This window comes from Morus notabilis, unplaced genomic scaffold (assembly GCF_000414095.1).
Source record: "Morus notabilis unplaced genomic scaffold, ASM41409v2 Scaffold147, whole genome shotgun sequence".
In the NCBI taxonomy this organism is placed as follows: Eukaryota; Viridiplantae; Streptophyta; class Magnoliopsida; order Rosales; family Moraceae; genus Morus; species Morus notabilis.
In genome coordinates, this window is record NW_010359797.1 from 161,688 (window position 1) to 178,738 (window position 17,051).

General features: G+C 40.3%; 1 protein-coding gene and 1 non-coding gene across 2 annotated transcripts in view; both read right to left on the reverse strand.

Annotated features, from left to right (window-relative positions):
- Positions 1 to 1,259: 1,259 nt before the first annotated feature.
- Positions 1,260 to 17,051, reverse strand: part of LOC21396013 (electron transfer flavoprotein subunit beta, mitochondrial) — a 32,165-nt gene continuing 16,373 nt past the window's right edge. Inside the window, exons 4-5 of the mRNA XM_024163671.1 lie at positions 7,518 to 7,612; positions 1,260 to 1,729 (exon numbers count right to left, since the gene is read on the reverse strand). Of these exons, the coding sequence (XP_024019439.1) occupies positions 1,504 to 1,729; positions 7,518 to 7,612 (321 nt within the window). The 3' untranslated portion in view covers positions 1,260 to 1,503. The remainder of the gene's footprint in view (positions 1,730 to 7,517; positions 7,613 to 17,051) is intronic.
- LOC112091024 lies at positions 16,245 to 16,351 on the reverse strand. Its single transcript, XR_002901963.1, has one exon. It is a non-coding gene; the product is annotated as a small nucleolar RNA R71 (small nucleolar RNA).

Genomic DNA, 17,051 nt, shown 5'->3' on the forward strand with positions numbered 1-17,051 from the left:
TATAAAAGATAATTGGATTGAGCTGGCCCTAATGCATTTTGAGGCTCCATTTTGAGGCCCCCACCTGAATGTTTAAACAGACTGAGATCGGTTCAGGATTTGGTCAAATAAGTTAAACTTTGGACCAATTTGTTTGGCCCAACTTAAATTTACAATTTTAATTGTGTCTAACGCATAAAATTACATAAATAAATACTAGCAAACTACAAATGGACCTCACATGATTTTTTTTAAATTGAGATTTTGACAATAAATGGACAAAAGATTAATTTAGGATTTCGTAGATAAAAAGCTTGTTAGGATACGTTTTAAAAGTTAAAAAGACAAAAATGTGATTTGGCCTCTAAATTTATCATTTCGGTAATAAATTTTACTTTTATCCACTCAATGAAATAGTGGAGCCATCCACCTATTCAAATTATCAAAAGGAAAAAAAATAAAGGAAATATAATTTTTTTAATTTGCTATATATCTATATATATATATGTGTGTGTGTGTGTACGTGTGTGTACATTTTGAATTTGAGAGTGAAGGATTTGAATTCCAGACTTTAAGGTAGAATCATACATGATTTTTTTACTAAGCTATGCTTTAAACCACTATTTTCACTACATTCAAACATCTTTGAGTTTTATATCTAAAATAGGAATGAGATAACCATCCGTCATCTCACTTAAGCAAATGAAAAAAATGTACATAAAATCAAGTTAATTAGTAAGGGTATATTGGACATAGAGATCGTTGGAAAGAAGATTAATTTACTATACAAAGATGTAACATTTTCGTCTCAATCCGAACGGCTATAAGGTAAATACTTTTTCTTTTTTTAATCTTTTTTTTTAATTAGAAAAGGGTCCACTAGGCCTCCTTCAAACTATTAATTCTTTCCCTTTCATAAAATACATACCATTAAATAAGACATTAGTTTAATTTTGTGACACAATGCATTACGTCTGATTTTCGTTCATGTATTTGTTTAATTTTGAAAAACGCCAAATGTATTGGTAAATCCCTCTTCCATTCTATAAGGTTTTGGACTGAGGAAAGAAAATAATGGACAGCGACATGGTACCAAACCAAGTCGCATGGCACTTTTGGCAACTTCATTGGTGTTTATGCAACAAAAACATGTAACTGAAACTTCTAAATCATAATAGATCGATTTTCCATAAACACGTCTTGCAATATTATAAGAACAACTTGTGGATATGAAATCATAAAAATGAAGAAAATCAACCACCCCAAGGTATATGCTTTACTAAAACGAAAAGATGCTAAATTTGATGATTGACCCACTATTTCAACAATATGAGAAATACATGATGGAGATGTCATGATGATTGAGATGCATGTGTTGACCCTGAAACAGTGTTGTATTATTGAAATTTGATGATGACAAACAACTTGTGTTGTTCAATGTTGCTCATTTGTTATGGGTTTTGATAAAATGGATTGACAAGCACAGGGAGGTTCTGAGCAGAAGATTATTGAAACCAGAAAAGATCAGATGACGCGGGCTTCGTTTTTTAGCTTGTCGATCAGCTCATCGACTGAAGAGACGATAATGCCTGCTTTTCTCTTTGGAGGCTCGGTCACTTGAACGACCTCCAGGTTGGATTTGATCTCGACGTTCAGATCCTGCGGAGTGAATTTCTTGATGACCTTTGATTTCGCTTTCATTATGTTGGGGAGCGTTGCGTACCTCGGTTGGTTCAGCCTCAAATCAGTGCTGCAAGAGAGCCAGAGCCGTGATTTTCACAAATTACAACACATAAAAATGCATATGCGGCATGGACTATGAACATCACTAGCATCCGACTAGCTTCTTTCAAGGCGAAGGGAGATTGTAAGAGAAATGTTAGTCTAGTGTAATAAATTTCTAACGTAAATTTGCTGAGGAAGGAACTTCGATATAAATTGATGTGGGCTATAATTTACCATTAATTGGAAGTCTCCTTTTGAATTATGGTTCAATGATAATAAATAACCATAAAGCAAAGGTTGGCCGCATATTTTGAAAGATCAGTTGTCCTCATTATAGGGCTTAAGAACAAAGACAAATCTAAACCAGGTTTTAATAAGGTGTCAATAAAGCAGTCAAGAAAAGATGATGAAACTCGGGTTCCTGACAAATTGTTAGGATCCGTTAATGACTTGGGAACTTGTTTGGTTAGTGGGCTGGTAGAGTTAGTAGGAATTAGTATAAATAAATGTTTTAGTAGCTCACTAAGGGAGGCTGTGATTTTGAGAGTTTTGGGAGACTAAGATTAGGGAGAGTTGGTGGTCTCTCGAATACCATCAAAGTTAGGCGTTCTCCGGAGTCCTCGAATACTCCAGTCTATCCTAAGCTTTCTTTACGTTTTTCTTAGTTTGCTTGTAAAATTCTTTGAGCTAGTGTTGGTGATGATCAATAAAACTACTCTGATTGCCTTCTATTTTTGTTCTTCTGTGTGAAAATTGAGCTGTGAGAATCAGGTTCCTAAAAATTTGGTATCTGAGCAATCGATTCTCGGAAAAAAAAACAAACTGGAAAAAAAAAATTACAAAGAAAAGGTGAGAAGAGTCTAGAATCGTGGGGTTTCGAGAACCAGAGCCGCCGACCATACGAATTGCGCCGGCAAGCGACGGCGGAGGGACGGCCAGAACTAGAATCACGCGTGATTCAGGAAGATTGGAGCCATTTGTCGTGATCTGGTGCTGAGACGTTCAGATCTGAGAAGAACGACGGCCCTTGGCTGATGCAAACTGGTCTGCAAATCCAACGCCGGCGAACAACACTAGAGATGTGACCTGAGATGGGCGATTCATGTCGGCGTGGGACAAAGGTGGAGATGCGAACTGTTTGGAGCGATTTTTCGCGACCCGGAGCTAGATCGACAAGATCTGAAGTGAACAACAGTAGATTCGCGACGGGATCGAGCGTAGATGGGCCTGGGTTTTGCAATGCCGGTGCTTTCAAAGGTGATTCCGGCCGGATTTGGACCGGGTGTCGCGATTCCAGTGCTTCTGAGGCTAATTCCGGCTGAATTCGGACTAGGTCACGCGAGTTCGGCCCGATTTGGGCGGATTTCGATGAAATTAGGGTTGGTTCCTGAAATTCCAGCAGCCCTAGGTCTGGGTTTTGTGATTCTGATGTGGTTGAGACTGATTCCGATGATGTTTGGATTGGGCCTCGAACTTACAGCAAGATTAGAGCCAATTACAACTAAATATGGATTGGATCTTCAAGTTTTGGCATGACTGGGGCTAGGTTTGGGCGATTTGAGTTGGGTGAGGGAGATTGGGTTTTACAATCTGATTGAGAGAGCGAATTGGGTCTTCTCGATTTCGAGTCAGAATCAATCCAAGGGTTTCGAGTAGGGAGAGGGAAAGGTGGCACGACACCCTATAGGAGGACCGAACGGATCAACGATTTCAACGAATGGATATGCCATTTTTCGCCGGAGAAGACCCTGATGAGTGGGTTTTTAGAGCTGAACGATACTTTTTGTTTTATAGAATGACGAACAATGAGAAAATCCATATTGCTGAAATGGCTATGAAAGGTGATGCTTTGGCTCGGTATCGATGGCAGGATGCTCGTTGCCCGTTCTACAGTTAAAATGAATTGAAGACTCATTTGCTTAAACATTTCATATTGTCATCCGATGAGGCCTTACATGAGAGTTTCTAACGTCAAGAGGGTATTATGGCTGACTATAGACGACAATTCAAGGTACCTGCCAAACCTGGGAAAGAGATTTCAAATTCGGTTTTAGAGAGAGTTGTCATTACAAAATTGGAAGTCAATAAAGAGCAAATGGTAGGCAGTTTAAGCGGGTTGCTTTCAGCTCAAACAATAGATGTTTCAGATCAAATGGATGTTCAAGGAGACTTGACTGAAGAATTTTGATGACAAGGTGGACCAAGGCATTGAAAATGAAGTTGGTTTTCAAGCTGGTGCTAGTAATGAGGGGCTTCAAGATATGGGAAACAAGATGTCAATGATATCAAAATTTTCCAAGGATGTTACTATAGAGTCGGAGTTTGTTGTACCAGTGAAAGAAGTTAACAGTGGAGTTCAAGCAGGTTGCTTCCAGCTCAAACAACAGATGTTTCAGATCAAATGGATGTTCAAGGAGACTTGACTATGAAGAATTTTGATGGCAAGGTGGACCAAGGCATTGAAAATGAAGTTGGTTTTCAATATGGTGCTAGTAATGAGGAGCTTCAAGATATGGGAAACAAGATGTCAATGATATCAAAATTTTCCAAGGATGTTACTATAGAGTCAGAGTTTGCTGCACTAGTGAAAGAAGTTAACAGTGGAGTCTATTCTTGTATTTTAAAAGACGAATTTGATTCTGTTTGCAGCAATTCTGGGGCTGTTGACAAAGGAATGGAGAGTGTACACTTGCAGCTGCCCTCCATTGTTGATGTTCTGACAAACAACAAGGCAGCTTTCTCTGGCGTGGTGGAACATGCACTGCAGCAAGATAACGCTTGTGGGATGAAGGTTTTTGTTATAAATGAATTGTTTGAGCTGACCAACAAGGTCTTCCATTACTACAAGGATGATTTTGAGGCTGAGCTTCATGATTTCGCTGTCTTTAAAGTGGTTCTTAATTTCAGCTCCAAACAAAAGTGTGAAGTTGAAAAAATAAAGTTAACAAGAACATTTGAAGCAAGTTCTGTACGAATCATTCCGTTCGACATTCCAAGATCCAAGCTCATCAAGATTGGAAGGAAGTGGAGTCACACGGCTACGATTACTTAACACCTTGAAGACAAGGTGTTTCTTTAGGGCGGGGGTAATGTTAGGATCAGTTAACGACTTTGAAACTTGTTTGGTTAGTGGGCTGATAGAGTTAGAAAGAATTAGTATAAATAAAGGGCTTAGTAGCTCACTAGGGGAGGTTGTGATTTTGAGAGTTTTGGGAGACTAAGATTACGGAGAGCTAGTGGTCTCTCGACTACCATCAAATTTAGGAGTTCTCCGGAGTCCTCGAATACTCCAGTCTATCCTAAGCTTTGTTGTAAAATTCTATGAGCTAGTGTTGGTGATGATCAATAAAACTACTCTGATTGCCTTCTATTTTTGTTCTTCTGTGTGAAAATTGAGCTGTGAGAATCAGGTTCCTAACAAATGTTAGGAGCTTGATAGTTAGCAGTTGTTTTTTAGTAGTCTTTTAGTAGTATAAATAAGCGTCTAGTGGCTAATGAGGGGGGGATATCAGATTTGTAGCGAGTGTCTAGTGTTATGCACTATCTTAGAGGTCGGGGGTCCTCGAAACCGCCCATTTATCCTGCAATTTTCCATTTTTAGTATTGTTAATGAAGTTCAGATTTTCGGGTTCCTAACAATGGTATCAGAGCATCGATTCTTAGCCGACATGCTGCATCGACAAGGCTAGTGGAGACCAGATCTCATTCTGGATGGTGGAGAAGACCTAAATCGGCGGATTGACTTGCCGGTTTTCTACGGTGATGGCGCCGACGGTTGGATTATTCGTGTGGAACGAAGCTTTTCAAAGTTTCGTATGACAGATCAGGAGAAATTAGAGGCCGTGGCTGTCCACTTAGAGGCTAAAGCTCTAACCTGGTTTCAATCGGAAGATCGACGATGGCCGTTTTGGAGTTGGTCGGAGTTCATGACGCACTTGCTGCAACGATTTCGTCTCGTACAGAAGATCTCCGTACTTGCGAAGACTGTCGAGGCAATCCATGGCAAGTTGGATCGTTTGGATCAGTTGATGCGCCGCCAAGAAGAGCTTGTGGAGTGCGAACGTACGATGGAGGCACTGGGATCTAGTTGGGCTGAGTGGCGACCAGATCTGGAAATTCCAAGACAGCGGCCAACGCCGGAGAGAGTGCGAAGAGATCCAAGAGTGTGACGAGATCCAGGATCGCACGAGGCCGACGAAGACTTGAACTGTTCTTCGCGATCTGGTGCCAGATCAACCAGATTTGAGGCGAACGGCGGTGGATTTGCGACGAAATCTGAGAACGTCGATGCGATTGGCACTGATTTTTCAAGATCCAGTAAGATTGGGGCTAGATCTGGGAGTTTTGGTGCGAGTTCCGGCGCGGCAGAGGCTAGGCGATTTGGCTACGGTTTGGACCGGGCCTCACGATTCCGGCGTGAAAGGGGTTGATTCCGGTGCTATGCAGGCAGATTCCGGCGGGATTGTAGTGGAGTCCCGCAATTCCGACTCCATTAAGGCTGATCCCGGTGAGATTGGTGTTGTTTTTGAAAATTCCTGCCAAATTTGGAGCAGGCCTCATGATTCTGACGCTATTGAGGTTGTTTCCGACAAGGTTGGGGCTGATTCCGGCTCGGTTTGGACCGGGCCTCACAATTCCGGCGTGAAAGGGGCTGGTTCCGATGCTACGGAGGCAAATTCTGGCGGAATTGGAGTGGGACCCATGAATTTCGACACCCTTAAGGCCGGGTTTTGTGATTTTGACGTCATTGGGGCTAGCTCCGGCGAGATGATGGCTATGATGTGGAATTCCGACGCAAAATCTGGCGATTTTGGGGCTGAATCCCAAAATTCTGTTCGGAAGTGGGTTGGGTCTAGTGTTTTCGGTATGGGCAGAGTCACTTTTGGGGTTGGGCCTCGTAATTACAACGTTAATTGGCCTAATTCTAGTGCAATGGTGGTTGGGCCTCAAAATTCTAACATGTTTAGGACTGGGTATAGTAAGTCTGTGGCTGGGTATGAAGAAATTGGTGACAGAGAGGCTGAAAGGATGAAGACCTGGTTAGCTAAGAAAGAAACTTCTTTGTTAATGATGGATTTGTCAAAAGCTTTTATGGTCATTGATAAGCTTGATTAGGGGGCTCCAACTAAATGGTGGACTTTGTGGTTGCTTTTCAAGATACAAAGAAGATGGAGAAAGTAATTGATTGGCTCCAATTTGAAGACGTGACTTACAAGAACAACATCAATTTGGGGACTCAAATCAAGGAACTAACAAAGCCTTTTGTTCTTAATCATTTAGATGTTATTTTTCAATTTTATTTCTTGATTTTCACCTTGAGGACAAGGTGATTCTTTGGGGCGGGGGTAATGTTAGGAACCAGATAGTTAGCAGTTGTTTTTTAGTAGTCTTTTAGTAGTATAAATAAGGGTCTAGTGGCTAATGAGGGGGGGATGATTAGATTTGTAGAGAGTGTCTAGTGCTGTGCACTATCTTGGAGGGCGGGGCCATTTATCCTGCAATTTTCCATTTTTAGTATTGTTAATAAAGCTCAGATTTTCAGGTTCCTAACACAAATCAACCCCTCCAATATCCGAAACATCGAAACTGAATTAGTGAATCCCTTGATTCAGTATCCAGCTATAGCAGGAAAAATGAATATAGTTTCCACAAATTTGCAGGAAGTGCAGTTCTTCATTTCATTTCAAGAAATAAATATGACTTTCAAAATTTAAATGCATTTGTTGATTCAGTGCACTCATGAAAGAGAAAGAGAAGGCATCACGTAATTATCAGTGCTTGGACACAAAATAGAGATGAAATGACATACGTACGTGATAACTGCTGGCAAGTCTAAAGACAAAGTCTCAAGACCACCATCTACCTCCCTATCCACTGTCACCACCCGGTTATCCTTATCCAGCACAACCTACTGGAAACAAGAAGTCAGAGATCATAATCCTCAGAATGTAGACTCGTACAAAACTCCACACTTATTTCATTGTGTATTCTAGCAGTCTCCGTAAACTTGTTTACATGTTCTACCAAACTGAAGTCATGCCCTCATAATCACTAATATGAGAAACGCAAATTAATTACCAATCACAATACTATAATGTGGGAAACGAAATCCCATAAAGTTAACATGTACACAAAGTAGGCCACTTAACAGATCGATCCAATAAATTCAGGAACTACAAATGCCTAAGATGCATCATTAGTAAAATTCTAAGCACACTTTTAACTAAACTAACTGTTGGAAATCCGGGATTGCATGTCCCAAAATAGACTGTAAATATTAGCAAATTAAGACAGGATTTATGTTTCCTTGTTTAGGAGATTGAATTGTAATTAGTTTCCTAGTTTCCTTTTCTTTTTAGGTTAGTCAAACTTTCCTAGATTGTAAGAACAGCCTCATGTATATATGTGTGTATTCTGATTCAATGGAAAATAAGAATTCTTGAGCAATAATTCTCATGATATCAGAGCCTTCTAGGGTTCTTTATCTCTGAAAGATTTGTTGGGTCTTCATTGCCGCCAACTAAAAATTCTTCTCAGCCTTCATTGCTATTTTTTTCTTGAGCATTTCCAACCTTAAATTGCAATGTGATTTTCTCGGGTGATTCATGTGTCTTTCAGGACTAGGCTACGAGGAGGACGATTGGACTTGCTAAGGTGAAGCACGGCCTTTACTACCTCCAGTTACCTGTCTGTCAAGTGAATAAGGGAAATCACCCAACGCTATCTTTTCTGTCAAGTATCTCTCAATCCAATAAGGCAAAAATTTGGCTTCATCATAGTAGTCTTGGCCATCCTTCTTTTACTACTCTCAGCATGATGTTTCCCTCATTGTTTAAGAATGTTAATGTAAACGAATTTCAATGTGATATTTGTGAAATTGCTAAACACCGACGTGTTTCTTTCCCCTTGAGTAATAAGAGAAGTACTATCGATAACTCTAAGAAATTAGAATTATCTTATGCATTTTTAACTTAAAGTTTGCTTAACCAAGAGTGTATTTCATTGTTTTCTTTGTGTTTTAACTTAAATTTTCTGGTTTTGCACTTTGTCTTGTTTAATTATGTGCTTGTGCTGATTTTGGGTTAAAAAGGAGTCAATTGAATCAAAAAGAGGCTGAGATATGTCTAAGTGTGGTTTTGCAAAATGCAAGACGAAATCAGTGGAGGCAGCAACATTCTTGCAGCATTCTGGGTGCAGCTGGCAAGTGATGACATCAGCGCATTATGTGGAGAAAAAGGACAAAAGCCCATGTGAGCTGAGTGAGTCGTACAGTAGTGTGGACCACTGCATCCCTCATCAAGTGACAACTCAGCCCTCTTGTTGCCCTAGGAAGGAAATGTTTTGTTGCAAGGAGTAAGCAGCCGCCGAGGGTTAAAGAAAGAAAATAGAAAGAGAAAAGGATACGACCACACACCACACACCTCTTATATCATCAAGAAAAGAGAGCACAATACTCCCTCTCTAGAAAAACGTACAGTACATTACCAAGAAAGGAAAAACAAGTACCATAAACGTGAGGAAGAGAAGAAAAAATCAAGGGAGAGAGCTGCAGAGAGTGAATCCGTGGAGAAGGACAAGGAGGAATCTAAAAGATCCAAGATCCAGCTCTTCAATTTTCCCTCTCTCTGTTAGCTTGAATCTTTTGTTATTTTTGATATTGATTAAGACATGGATATTACTGGAAATCTGGTTCTTGTAATTATCATCATGAACTAATTCGTTAAGTTAGATCTACTAATGGAACCAAGGTTGTAAGGATGATGTTTGCTTAAGGAATGTTGATTAATTCTATTCTCTGTTAATCTATGTGTATTTAATGTTCGTTTTTATTTTTGACTGGCCATCAAATGTAGAGTACAAGACTAAGATTAATACTGAAAAAATTAGTTTTAGTTGGATCTTACATAGATGATGCAAGTTCAATACTCTTGCTTAGTTTATTGATTTGTGAATGGTATAGGAATATATTGTTCATCTTGCATAACGAATAGAAATCCGAACTTATTTTGCATTCTGAAACTAGATCCACATAGGAATATGCAAGAAATGGTTGAGGAATTTTTAGACATAATGACTTCGGGAGAATCATATGCATAATAAAAGAGTTTTTGTTAACAGGGAATGCTATAGCATTCTCGTAGCATTCTGCCATCAGACTTGCAACTAAGGGGAAATTAGTAGGTCTAGCTGATTTACATCACTACATACACTCCATTTTTGTATTCTTGATCTTTTGGTTAATCTTTTTTTTACAGTTTATTTTACATTTCTACAATTATAACAATTGGGTAAGTTTTGAACAATGAGTTTGTCACTTAAAACGGGTAAACTAGTTGATTTCTGCATGTACACTTGGTGATTCATTCTCTGTGGGATGATATCCGTACTTTGTACACTTTATTACTTGATTGCGACACGTGCACTTGCGAGCATAAAAATCACGCAACAAGTTTTTGGCGCCGTTGCCGGGGGATTGAAATCATTGAGAATATTTGTAGAAGTCAATTTGTTTTTCGTTTTGTTTGATTTATTCTCATTCATTCAGTTTTTAACTTCTCAGGTTATTATACCGTTTGCATGAATCCACCACTAGACTTGGAATTGCTACCTTTAGATCCTGAAATTGAAAGAACATTCTGAGCTAGGAGAAGGGCACAGCAAGGCTTAACAGGAGTGGGAGAAATGGCAGAAGGGGCAACATGAAACTGTCGAAATATTAGGAGGTTTTTTAGTTATTTAGTTTTTGAATAAACAACCTGATCTAAATGGTTGAGTATCTCAGGTCTAGGGTAGTTAGGATTTTCCTATTTTTGAGGAATCTAGGTTACGTTTGCTTGGTCTATAAATAATCTATGTATTCTGCCAATTATAATCATAATAATAAGAAGAGTTTTTTCCTTCTATCTAAACCTACATGGTATCAGAGCCTCGGCTCTTTAAGAAGGAAAAAATGGTGAAAATGGCGATGACCGGAGCACGTAGAGGCGCCGCCACATCAGATGCAACATCTGAAAATTCTCAGTCCCAAGAATCAATCAATCCAGGTGAATTCGAACACATACCAGGCTCCCGGTTGACGGTGCACAAATTGGATGGCACGAACTATCTCGAGTGGGCGCAATCGATGAAGCTGGCAATTGATGGAAAACGAAGGATGGGCTACTTGACGGGGGCGGCGAAGAAACCTGCTGTTGATGATCCAAAATTGGCTGACTGGGGTTCAAACAATTCCTAGGTTATGTCATGGTTGCTGAACTCAATGGAACCTGCCATAGCGAAACCATATTTATTTCTTCCAACTGCAAAAGATGTTTGGGATGCAGTGAAAGAATGCTACTCAGATTTGGAGAATTCATCACAGATATTCGAATTGAAATCTCAATTGTGGCAGTCTAAGCAAGGAAACCGTAAAGTGACTGTCTACTATAATGAGATGTTGACTCTATGGCAGGAGTTAGATCAGTACAATGATGAAGAATGGGAGAGCCCAAACGATTGTGCAAGATTCAAGAAAAAAGAAGAAAACGATCGGGTGTATGTGTTCTTGGCTGGACTCAATAGAAGCCTAGATGAAGTAAGAGGCAGGATTATCGGGAAGAAACCCCTTCCCTCCCTGCGAGAAACGTTTTCAGAGGTGCGACGGGAGGAGGCCAGACAACATACTATGTTGAAGGATGTGGTCCCTGAAATAGCAACAGAAGCAGATAAACCATGGCACACCAGGGAGACTTGCTGGAAGATACATGGGAAGCCTCCAAATTTGAAGAAAAAACAGACTGGAGATGGTCGTGCATTTCAAACTGCGAATGAAGATTCTCAAGTGGAACAAATCAATTCGGAAACAGCACCATTCACAAAAGAACAAATGGAGCACCTGTATAAGTTTTTTCAATCTCAAAAAATGTCTAATTCTCCTTCTTGTTCATAGCCCAGCAAGGTAACCACTTAGCCCTAACCTGTGTAACCTCAGTTCCCTGGATTATTGACTCCGGAGCCACTGACCATATGACCAGCAATCCAAAGTTTTTTTCTTCATATAATCCGTCTGCACAAAACAAGAAAATCCGCGTTGCAAATGGCTCCCTCTCTGCAATAGCCGGAACAGGATCCATTCCTTTAACTCCTAATCTTATCATTCATAATGTCCTTCACGTCCCAAAGCTTTCTTGCAATCTCTTATCCATTAGTAAATTCACTAAAGATCTGAATTGCACAGCTAACTTCTATCCTTCTCATTGTAAATTTCAGGACCTCACCTCGGGAAAGACGATTGGCAGTGCTAGAGAAAGTGGTGGCCTTTATTTCTTTGAAGATGGATCCAGATCGAATAAAGCTGCACAAAGCACATGTTTTAAGTCTTTCTCAGTGTCTAGTGAGAATGAAATAATTATTTGGCATTTTAGGTTAGGACATCCAAATTTTCATTATCTTAAACTCTTGTTTCCAAAGTTATTTGTTAATAAAGATCCTTCTTCATTTCAGTGTGAAATTTGTGAGTTAGCAAAACACCATCGAACTGTTTTCTTGCCTTTGTCATATAAGCCTTCACAACCTTTTGCACTAATTCACAGTGACGTATGGGGTCCCTCACGGATAACAACTAACGCAAAAAAAAATGGTTTGTGATGTTCATAAATGATCACACTAGGACGAGTTGGGTATACCTGCTAAAAGAAAAATCAGAAGTAGAGGGAGTGTTCAGAATGTTTCATAATATGGTGAAAACACAATTCCAAGCTTCCATTCAGGTATTTAGGAGTGATAATGGCAAAGAGTACTTTAATGAGATCCTAGGGAAATGCTTTGTCGACAAGGGAATCATTCACCAAAGCTCGTGTAGTGATACCCCCCAACAAAATGGGATAGCAGAGCGGAAAAATAAGCACATTTTAGAGGTAGCACGAACATTATTGTTCACCAATCATGTTCCAAAATACCTATGGGGAGAGGCTATTCTCACGGCAATATACCTCATCAATAGAATGCCTACGAGGATTTTGAACCGTAGGACACCACTAGAAGTGCTCAAAACATGCTTTCCACTTCAAAGAATCTCTGCCTCCCTACCTCTAAAAATATTTGGCTGCACGGCTTTTGTTCACATTCATGATAGAAATAGAGGGAAATTCGATCCTAGGGCAAGGAAGTGTGTGTTTTTAGGTTATGCTCCAACCCAAAAAGGGTATAAGTGTTTTGATCCGGTCACCAAGAAAATGTTTGTAAGTCTTGATGTCACCTTTTTTGAAAATACACCATATTTTGGAGCTCATCTTCAGGGGGAGATTAGACATGAAGATTCGGGAAAGGTAGAACATTATGAGGATCTCATTAGGCTTGAAACCAATGAACCTAGAATTTTGAGGCAAGAGGAAAAACCGAAGCAAAAACCAGTTGTCCTTCCTATTCCCATTGAAAGTACCACAGATTCCGAGAGGAACCCCACTGCCCCTAGTCCTGATATTCAAGAAGTGAGCATAACCGAAGAAAGGTCAAAAACAGGTGCTAAAATACAGGTTTATTTGAGAAGGCAGACAGAAAAAAGAAATAAAGCTGCTATCACTAATCTGCACAGCCATGAGTTGGAACTAAGGAAGGTAATGAACTCAGAAACTGATCCACGGAATTCTTCAATTGACAAAAATGTGAGTTATCACATATCTCCTGATTCTGATTCTAGGAATAACCTGGATATGCCTATTGCAATTAGAAAAGGCATTAGAAGTTGCACCCAACATTCTTTATCTAACTTCATCTCCTATAAGCACTTGTCACCATCTTTCTTTGCCTTCACTTCTCATCTGTCTTCTGTGGAGATTCCAAAAAATATACAGGGAGGTTCCAGAGTGGAGGGAAGCTGTTTTTGAAGAGATGAGGGCACTAGAGAAGAATCAAACGTGGGAAGAAGTTGCACTACCAAAGGGGAAAACCACTGTGGGTTGCAAATGGATATTCACCACCAAATACAACTCAGATGGCTCTCTCGAGCGATACAAAGCAAGGCTGGTGGCAAAAGGATACACGTAAACTTATGGCATAAACTACTTGGAGACGTTTGCACCTGTGGCGAAGTTGAACACAATAAGAGTAGTATTATCCTTAGCTGCTAACCTTGATTGGCGTCTGCAGTAGCTAGATGTAAAAAATGCCTTCTTGAACGGAGATTTAGAGGAAGAGGTCTATATGGAAGTGCCACCAGGCTTTGAGGGGAAGTTTGGAACCAAAGTCTGCAAGTTAAAGAAATCACTATATGGCCTCAAGCAATCACCAAGGGCCTGGTTTGATAAATTTGCAGGCTCAATGAAGAAGCAGAACTATGTGCAAGGACAGAGTGACCATACAATGTTTGTAAAGCATTCAATGACGGGTAAGATCACAGTTTTTATTGTCTATGTAGATGACATAATTCTCACTGGTGATGATGAAGCAGAAATGAGGAGGTGAAACCTTAGCAACTGAGTTTGAAATAAAAGACCTTGGAGGACTAAAATACTTCCTTGGAATGGAGGTTGCCCGCTCAAATAGGGGAATTGTTGTGTCACAAAGGAAGTATGTGCTAGACTTGTTAAGAGAAACAGGGATGAGTGGATGTAAACCAGTAGAGACGCCCATTGATCCTAATTAAAAGCTAGGCAACATTGAAGATAGAATACCTGTGGACACAGCTCGATACCAGAAATTGGTGGGAAAGTTAATATACTTCTCCCACACACGGCCGGACATCGCCTTCGCTGTAAGCCTTGTAAGTCAGTTTATGCACTCACCATGTGAAGAACATCTAGAGGCTGTTTTCAGGATCATTAGATATTTAAAGGGCTGTCCAGGGAAAGGATTATTCTTCACCAAAACTCAATGAAGAAGCAGAACTATGTGCAAGGACAGAGTGACCATACAATGTTTGTAAAGCATTCAATGACGGGTAAGATCACAGTTTTTATTGTCTATGTAGATGACATAATTCTCACTGGTGATGATGAAGCAGAAATGAGGAGGTGAAACCTTAGCAACTGAGTTTGAAATAAAAGACCTTGGAGGACTAAAATACTTCCTTGGAATGGAGGTTGCCCGCTCAAATAGGGGAATTGTTGTGTCACAAAGGAAGTATGTGCTAGACTTGTTAAGAGAAACAGGGATGAGTGGATGTAAACCAGTAGAGACGCCCATTGATCCTAATCAAAAGCCAGGCAACATTGAAGATAGAATACCTATGGACGCAGCTCGATACCAGAAATTGGTGGGAAAGTTAATATACTTCTCCCACACACGGCCGGACATCGCCTTCGCTGTAAGCCTTGTAAGTCAGTTTATGCACTCACCATGTGAAGAACATCTAGAGGCTGTTTTCAGGATCATTAGATATTTAAAGGGCTGTCCAGGGAAAGGATTATTCTTCACCAAAACTGGACAACGTACAGTGGAGGCATACACTGATGCTGATTATGCAGGAGCTATCTCTGATAGACGATCCACCTCAGGATATTGTACCTTTGTATGGGAAACCTCGTAACCTGGCGTAGCAAAGAACAAAATGTAGTTTCTCGTAGTAGTGCAGAATCTGAATACAAAGCAATGGCTCATGGTGCGTGTGAGCTACTATGGCTAAAGCGTCTCATGGAGGAGTTAAAACAACCGATAGACAAGCCAATGAAACTGTATTGCGACAACAAAGCTGCCATTTCCATCGCCAATAACCCTGTTCAACATGACCGAACCAAGCACATCGAAGTTGACAGGCATTTCATCCAAGAGAAACTTGAAGAAGGAATAATTTGCATGCCCTTCGTTCCAACAAACCAGCAACTTGCATATATTCTTACTAAAGGCTTATTCAGACCAGTTTTTGAAGATCTTGCAAGCAAGTTGGGCATGATAAACATATATGCGCCAACTTGAGGGGTAGTGTCGAAATATTAAGAGGTTTTTTAGTTATTTAGTTTTTGAATAAACAACCTGATTTAAATGGTTGAGTATCTCAGGTCTAGGGTAGTTAGGATTTTCCTATTTTTGAGGAATCTAGGTTACGTTTGCTTGGTCTATAAATAACCTATGTATTCTGCCAATTATAATCATAATAATAAGAAGAGTTTTTTCCTTCTATCTAAACCTACAGAAACAATGGGCAGCAAGTAAATGCCAACATTCCTGTCCCCCAACCGGTACTGGTAGATGACAGAAACAGGGCTATTCGAGAATATGTTGTGCCCATCTTACATGGACTTAACCCCGGCATAGTGAGGCCAGAGATTCAGGCGCCTCCTTTTGAGCTCAAGCCAGTGATGTTCCAAATGCTCCAAACCGTGGACCAATTCAGTGGCACAGCAACTGAAGATCCTCACCTCCATCTCAGACAATTTATGGAGGTGAGCGATGCTTTCAAGCTACCGGGGGTGACTGAAGATGCATTGAGGTTAAAGCTATTCCTTTATTCTTTGAGGGATGGAGCTCGAGTATGGCTGAATTCTTTGCTTCCAGATTCGATGGCGACATGGGATGATTTGGCAGAGAAGTTTCTCATGAAATACTTCCCTCCAACCAAGAATGCCAAGCTAAGGAACGACATTACCTCTTTCCAACAAGCAGATGGGGAGTCATTGTATGAAGCATGGGAAAGATTCAAGGAGCTATTGCGGAAGTGCCCTCATCATGGAATCCGCAGCCGGTGGAGCTATTTTGGCCTAAGTCTTACAATGAAGCATATGAGATTTTGGAGAAGATGGCCAACAATAATTATCAATGGCCAACCGAGAGACTTAATGCGAGGAAGGCTACTGGAATTCATGAAGTTAATGCCATCACAAAACTCTCAGCTCAAATGTCATCTTTGACGAATATGGTAAAAGCATTGAACATGCCGGCAGGGATAAATTCTGTGCAAACTGCTGGATTCTCTTGTGTTTACTGTGGAGAGGGCCACTTGTATGAAGATTGCCCATCCAATCCAGCCTCCGCCTGCTATGTGGCTAATTTCAACAAGAGCAGCAATTCTTATTCGAATCCTCACAACCAAGGGTTGAGACAACATCCAAGCTTGGCTTGGAGTAATCAAGGAGCGAGTTCTAGTGAAGCTAATGCTTATCATAGACCCACATATCCACCCAGTTATCCACATCAACAACAAAGAACACAAGCGGATCAATCTAGCTCTTTAGAGAGTTTGCTAAAAGAATTTATAGCGAGTGAAGCCAAAATCCAAAGTCATGATGCAGCACTGAGGAATTTAGAAAATCAAATGGAGCAGATTGCAAACTCTTTGAACAACCGACCTCAAGGTTCTCTCCCAAGCAACACCGAAGATCCACGTAGAGAAGGAAAAGAACACTGCAAGGCTATTTCACTAAGGAGTGGAAGGA